Source organism: Pundamilia nyererei, unplaced genomic scaffold, assembly GCF_000239375.1.
Source record: "Pundamilia nyererei isolate P.nyererei 1_Seehausen unplaced genomic scaffold, PunNye1.0 scaffold00434, whole genome shotgun sequence".
NCBI lineage: Eukaryota > Metazoa > Chordata > Actinopteri > Cichliformes > Cichlidae > Pundamilia > Pundamilia nyererei.
The window spans coordinates 288,905-296,636 of NW_005187835.1; the positions used below are offsets into that span (position 1 = coordinate 288,905).

At 42.6% G+C, this 7,732-nt stretch overlaps 1 protein-coding gene across 1 annotated transcript; it reads left to right on the forward strand.

The window, feature by feature from the left end:
* Window positions 1–721: 721 nt before the first annotated feature.
* LOC102202387 (uncharacterized) lies at window positions 722–6,212 on the forward strand (the record flags this gene model as incomplete). Its single annotated transcript, XM_005753509.1, has 5 exons — window positions 722–926; window positions 2,742–3,086; window positions 3,508–3,621; window positions 4,156–4,497; window positions 6,152–6,212. Coding segments are annotated over exons 1-5 (923 nt in total), but the record flags the coding sequence as incomplete, so codon positions are not given.
* Between the last annotated feature and the right edge of the window lie 1,520 nt (window positions 6,213–7,732).

Consider the following 7,732-nt stretch of genomic DNA (forward strand, 5'->3'; position numbering starts at 1 on the left):
AACTACAATAGTAGTCCAGACTGCTCACGGACCCCGAATCCCTGGAACTGGGTCCGTGACAGATTGGGACCAATTGGCCAATCCAGCATCGTTTATACCATTAAAAAAAAACCACCAGCCCACCACGCAAATGCCCATTATGTCCGTTGGCCACTCCAGCTGTGCATTACACGCATTTGTATGGATACAACCTCTTCCACTTAAAGCGTAAACAATACAACTTTGAATATGTGAACACATTTTAAATAGTTTCTCTCTGTATTTGAACCATTAATGTGCATTTTTGAACATTTAAACACATCATAAACTTTTTTATGATTATATTTAGTTATCAAAATAAAAGATACGCTGATATACTGCTGTTGATACGCTGCTATTCACAATATCACTGTTTTGTCTATTTTTAATGCCGACAGCTTTTATAATACTAACATTTAAAGTCAGTTACTTTGGTCGTGATAAGCTGATCACGTGTGATTCTCTAATGATTATCTAACAATAATCTAATAATCTAATACCATGACTGAAAACAGCTGGTTACCAGTACAATGATGTTCTGAATCACTGTCTCATATAAATATATATATATATAAGACAATCTGTGTTATTATTTAGGTGTAACCCAACACACATTCTGAACAATCACAGAAATCCGGTTAAACTAAACTGACAGGTAGAGCGAGTTCATCCGCTGCAAAAGGTTTTCCTGCAACAACTTCTGCACAGCACCTTTTACAGGTGGAGGGAGTGCCACTAAGAAAACTCTCTGAGGTGAACGTACCAGCTCTAAATAGCTGCTGATGTCCTTTATCAGCAAAGAAAGTTTGACCAGGAAACTAAAACAGTTAAAGAAGAGAAGGAGAGGATGTTAAAATCACCGTTCTCTGTGTTTCTCTTCTGTTTGTTGCGACATCTGGACTGTACAGGTAAGCTGCGCGTACCTGTGTGAATAAACCTGCTGGTTACGGGGAGAGATGTGGGGAGTTTTACACTGTGTACTTTACTGCAGTGTCTTTGAAAGTCAGCGTGACAGTGTAGAGTAAATGTAGGCACACAGGTAAAGGTGAGACAGGGAAATGGATTCAATGGAGTCATCTTAAGTTTACTTTCATTTTGACGTGTCTGAACATAATCGCGCTGACGCTTGACACACAAACCGCGAATAACAAGCAGCTGAGACTCTGCTGTGCCGTAAACGTTAAATTTGAACAAACTTCCGTATTTAGCCGTAAAATAGATCATATTATTACTAAGATTGATGCAGTTTTTGACAAAGTTAGTGCGCATGCTGAGGGCAGGATGCTTCCGCGTGTCTGTCTGTCAGTGATGCGTGACAAGAATCCACAGATCAGGACTGTCGATAAAACTTGTTTGGTAACAGGACTGTAAGCTGAGCCCCACTGACAAGAAACAGAAACAAGTTTGGAGAATCTCAAATTTTAGTTTTTACAGTGGTTTACTGCATTTATGGTTTAGTGAAGTTATGGTTGTTTTAAATAGTTACTATAAATCTGAAGTACAGAACCAAATTAGTTTAAATATGAATGCAGGTTAGCTGAATGAATGGATTGTTCAGGGTTTAGAAATATACTGGAAAATAATTTAAGGACATTTTAAATCAGTCAGTAATTATTAATAACAAATTTGTCTTGTTCTTATTCTCAATGATCCATGTAGGTAAATCCCAAAAGGTTGATTCTGTTCATCTGGATCTTTTCAGTGGGAGAAACGTTTCATCACTGATCCAGGTGACGTCTTCGGTCTCAGCTGACTGCAGGTTTCCCCAACCTTATAAACAGTGGATTGGCATAATGACTGAAACCAGCCCACTGAATCTAAGGAGCTTGGGAGAGACTGGACTTCTTTAAGTTGCTTGAAGACATTTCACCTGTCATCCAAGAAGCTTCTTCAGTTCTACGATCAATTGGTGGAGGGTCCCAAATTTAAGCCCTAGGGGAGTGTCCCCCCAAGAGGGACATGGACCCCCTAATGATCCTCTACCTAATCAAACAAGCCGAGGTCAAACAGATGTCGGTCACAAGAAACGTAAAGAAGTCCAGCCACTTTTCTTTCCACGCTCCTTAGACTAAGGCTACGTCCACACTAGCCCGGATAGATTTGAAAACAGCGTTTTCGTCTGAAAACGCTCTGCATCCACACTAGCATTTTCAGTCGTTTTTACAGTCCACATTGAAAGCGCTTATGTTCCAGTACTGCGCATGCGTGAAACGCAAGAAGATTAGGCCTGCCTCATTTCTGTCTGCCGTTTATTTATTTTGCGACTGTTGAAAAGTCTCTTTGAAAAGCACCGAGTTTTTTAAATGGACTCACAATGAGGTGGAGTTGTTTCTGTAAGTAACACAAAAGTACAAAGTTGCAAAAGTGAGTGAGAATTAAAGAATTTGAAGAAAAGCTCTCTGGAGCACGTACAGACTGATATTAATCTTTAATAGGGCTGTCAAACAAAACAACTGCTGTATAATGCCCTCCACTATCTTAGTTTAATTGGTCACATGACTGCATCATATGACTAAAATGTGTGGGCTTAATGGAGCTCACAGATTCTGCTTCAAGGAACATCATCATCATCAGTGTGTTTCATGTAACGTGGTCTGAGTGTTGTTTGACTGAGTGTTCAGGTTTGAGTCCAAACAGGTTAAAAAGGCCACTCTGCTGGTTCTGTGTTCATGTCCAACACAAAGCTCACATAACTGCTGAAAGCTGTTTCTTTCTCTCCTCAGTTTCCCAGCATGCATCTAGGGTGCAGGTGTATGAGGGGGCGGAGTTTGTCCTGCTGCCCTGTCAGGTACCAGCTGATGTTTCCAGTGACTCCACAGCTGTGGTGTGGAACCGTGATGAGTTCACGATCCCAATGGTCCACAAGCGTGTGCAGAGCAGTGACGATCTTACAAACCAAAACCTTCGTTACCTCGGTCGAACATCAATGAGAGCCACCGCTCTGCAGACTGGAGACCTCAGCCTCACTCTGAGGAACCCCACAGTCTCTGACAGTGGAACCTATACCTGCACCGCTCGCAAGACTGGAGACGATCTGAAGGAGATCCATGTGCAACTGAAGGTCTCAGGTGAGTGGACTAAGGTCAGAGGTCAACTGCAGAGGTCCTGAGGTCCACACAGACTTCATGCATGAACATGTTCAGTTAAAGTAAAGTGAGATGTGAGTGTTTCTGTCACAGAGGTTCCTATCTGCTCTAATAATAAGGTGTGTGCTCTGAGGTCATCTGGTTTCACAGACCTTTAGTCTTTTATGTGTGTTTGTGCTCAGACTGAACCTCATTAACTTTAAACTAACATCACTCTGTGAGGCTGAAACCTCAGAGTTTAAACTCAGAGAGTTTTACAGTGTCTGAACCCTGCGGCCTGTGGTTCAGTTCTTAACCAGGGAGTAACCTGATGATGCTCTGAGTAACACAGGTAAAATATTAATAACAGATTCATGTAATCATGTCATTGAACATGTTGGATGATCTTGTGTTTGTGTTACAGAACCTCCTCCCCGCTGGCCCATAGTTGTGGCATTCGTGGTTCCTGTGCTCCTCCTGGCTGTTATCTTTGGTGCCCTCGTGTACCATGCAAATAATAAAGTAAAGAACAGAGCAGGTTAGTGTGTGACACAGTAACTTCACTGACCTTCACCTCCAGTATGTTAATGCTGATGTCTGCAACCTTTTACCTCACACGTCCTTAAACTGCTGATCTGGAATCAGCCACAAACAGCAGCAGGTCCCAAACATCCCTGAAACTAATAACTGATGATGCTGAGGATGTTCCATCAGCTGTCCACACACCTCTGAACTATGTTAAGCGCAGAGGTGTGTGGAAGAACACAGGAAGCTTTCAAAATTAAAAAAAAAACACAGAACACAAAGAAAAATAACAAAATAAGAGCTCATTTTAAACTAAATGTGAACTTTCTGTTAAAATATGTAGTCTGTGTGACCTTTACTCACAGACTGTTACGCTGATGGATGGCAGCTGTTAGTGTGTAATCCATAGAGACAGCTGAGGTGTTGTCATGGTAACAGCCTTTTTACATGATGGAGGTGAATGTATCAGCTCATTGTTTCAGGCTCACACAGGTACTGTAACAAGTGAGCTCATGTTCAGTGTCACAGCTCTGCTCTCTTCTCTCAGTCTCCATGCTGAAAGCAGAGAAGGTGACAGAGGGGGCGGAGTATATCAAACTGCTCTGGAATAAGAGTGAAGTTCCGCCTGCTGCTGTCAGAGTGAAGTGGACACGTGAACAACCTGAACATGGAGAGATCTGTGAGTGTGTGAAGGATCAGACGGGTCAGTGGAAGCTCGAGTCTGGTCCTGTTTATAAAGGTCGTGTACAGATGGATCAGCTGACTGAAGGAGACTTCACCCTGACTCTGATGAAGCCTCACTGTGATGATGGAGGTGTTTACTTGTTTGTCGTCTACGGCCAGGATGGAAAACCCATTAAAGTGACAGTAGTGGTGCTGTGGGTCAAAGGTCAGTATGACAGACTGTGAGGTAGACTGAGCTGAGACAAACAGAAAATGAAGTGTCACTGCAGTCACACACAGTCACCGTCATAACACTGCTCATCCACACTAACCTGCACGCACCTGTGATATTATTACTATTATACATATTATGCCGAACTTCTCACAGACTCTGATCAGTCACTGACATTCACAGAAACACTTTAGAATCTGTTTGGTTACTGCTTTTATTGTGAAGAAAACACAGGAAGTAGAGAGGTATACAGAAAACAGATCAGAGTGAGTGAGTGAAGGATGCTGGGTAAGATGAAGGAGGACGGCTGTGTCCCAATTCAGGGTCTGCAGCCTTAGAGTACGCAGCCCTAAAGGGTCACAAGGGCCACGTACTCAAAGACCGCTAAAGCCGGAAGTGAGAGGCTTGTGAAATGGGACGGTCTGGCCTTCATCATGCTGCTCAGGTTGCCTAGCAACCATGATACTAACCACGAGAAACGTTTCATACAATATTGTTTGAAAGAAATGAAGGAGAAAAAATATTTTTTGTTCATTCATTTTTTTAATGACATCACTTTGATTAGTTGAGTATCTGTGGCTGAGACCACGGGACTGTAAAACATGATAGTTGGGCTTCATTTCTGTACTGAACAGTCAGTTTAAGCTAGTAAATAACAATTAGTTAATGTTGTTCATGAGACTAAAGTCATCTCACTTTGGTAATGTAAATATAACTAGAAAAATTAGCATTTCCTGCGAAAATGCTGTGTGGATGCCTTAACGCTGAAGATGTCTGCTGAAAAAAGCTGAAAAAGTTGAAAAAAAAAATAAAAATGTTGCCCTGAGCAGGATTCGAACCTGGCCCTTCTGGTCTCAAGGCAGCTATTCATCTCACTGCGCCAAACTCTTTCTCACAGTGAATGAATAGTGGCATTGTAAAGCGCTTTACAATGCCACTATTCATTCACTCTCGCATTCACACACTGGTGAAGGCAAGCTACGGTTGTAGCCACAGCTACCCTGGGGCAGACTGACAGAAGCGAGGGTGCCATATCGCGCCATCGGCCCCTCTGGCCAGCACCAGTAGGCGGTAGGGTAAAGTGTCTTGCCCAAGGACACAATGACCAGGACAGAGAGCCCGGCGATCGAACCGGCGACAGATACGCTTCCCAACCCCCTGAGCCACGGTCGCCCCACAAACATCACTAATGTCACATAACTTTGCCGACATGTGGCCAACAGCAATGTTTTAATGTTCTTCATTATTAAACATTTGCACATAAATAAGTGACATAATATTCAGTATTTACTTTTGAAAGTTTACTCTTCGGCCGCCCTGCTTCAGCCATGCACGTTTTTTTTCCGGCAAAATTATCCACACCCACCGCCGCGCTATGAAGTCTGGGCTATGGTGGGCAACGAAGGATACACAGACCCATCCTTAAAATTCAGGGCAATGAAGGACGCATTTCGAGCAGCCTTTGAATTGGGACAGCCTTCGTCGCGTTTCTGATGTAATCGGCCTTAAAATGTGGCCTTTAAGGCTGCAGACCCTGAATTGGGACACGGCTGAAGTGTGTGTTTCCACCTGAGATTATGGATCTGACCTCAGCTGTTCTTCATCACTCTCATGTTGATGATGTCACTGCTGTGTTTGTCCTCTGCAGAGACCTGGTGGAAAATCATCACAGGCTTGTTTGAGAGGAGAGCCCTCCACAATGAAGAAAAGTAAGTGTTCAGTGGGTTTATCTGAAGGTTTGTCATGAATGATTCTCACAGTCATGATGTTTGACTTCTTCCCCTCTGTGGACACATGTTCACATCATCATCATCATATTTACTTAAAAAACACTTTGAAACAATCACAGCTGACACAAAGTTCTGTACATTGGAACTAAATAACAAAATGACATAAGATATAAATAAAAGCCAAATAAAATACAAAGTAAAATAATTCATTAGAGAAACTAAGTCTCACTGAGTTTAAAAGCCAAAGAATAAAAGTGGCTTTAAGACGTGATTTAAAAGTGGACAGTTAAGAGGCCTCTCTAATGTGCAGGGCAAATTATTCCATAATTTTGAAACCACGATAGAGAAGGCCCTGTCCCCTCTGAGCTTCCTCCTGGATCTCGGTACCTCCAGGAGCAGCTGGTCAGCTGACCTGAGAGACCGACAGGGTATGTGGGGATGAAGAAGCTCAGAGAAGTAAGGCGGGGCAAGATTGTAAAAGCATTTAAAAACAAACATGAGAATTTTAAAATGAACTCTAAAAGACACAGGCAGCCAGTGCAGAGAGGCTAAGACAGGGCTTATATGCTCTCTTTTACAAGTTCCTGTTAGGAGTCGTGCAGCCGCATTTTGAACCTGCTGCAGACCCGAGAGCAACAACTGACTGACCCCCACATAGAGTGAGTTACAGTCGTCCAGGCGGGAAGAAATAAAAGCATGGATCACTGTTTCAAAGTGCTTCCTAGAAAGAAAAGATTTTACTGCTGCCAGTTGCCTTAAATAATAAAAACTGGACTTCACCACTGCTCTAATTTGGTTGTCCAATTTAAAATAACTGTCCCACTTAAATGGCAAATGGTAAATGGCCTGTATTTGTATAGCGCTTTACTAGTCCCTAAGGACCCCAAAGCGCTTTACACATCCAGTCATCCACCCATTCACACACTGGTGAATGGTGGTAAAACCAAACAACAGGTTTAAAATAGACTTCCAGGGGTCCCAAATCACAGAGGACGACTCACAGGGACCACTGGGTCCAAACACCATCACTTCTGTTTTCTTGTCATTAAAATTTAAAAATGTTCAGAGCCAACCAAGTTTTAATGTCATCTAGGGATGTCATGAGAGGTTTTACGGAGATGCCATCCATCTGCTTGAGTGGCAAATAAATTTGGCATAACAATGAAATGAGATCCCATGCCTTCTAAAGATGGAACCCAGAGGCAATAAATACAGTAAATAGAGCAGTGGCCCTAAAATTGAGCCCTGTGGGACGCTGCAATTTGGGGTTAGTATCTTGCCCAAGGATATTTGGCATGCAGACTAGAAGCTAGGAATTGAATCACCAACCTTCCGATCAGTAGATGACCTGCTCTACCGCCTGAGCTACAGCCACCCCACAAACCCTTAATAATGCAGATTCTGTGCTATGAAGGGTTTTAAAACCTGACTGAAAAACCTCAAAGATGCCATTATCATCTAGAAAATCTTTCAGTTGACTAAAAACAATTTCTCTAAAA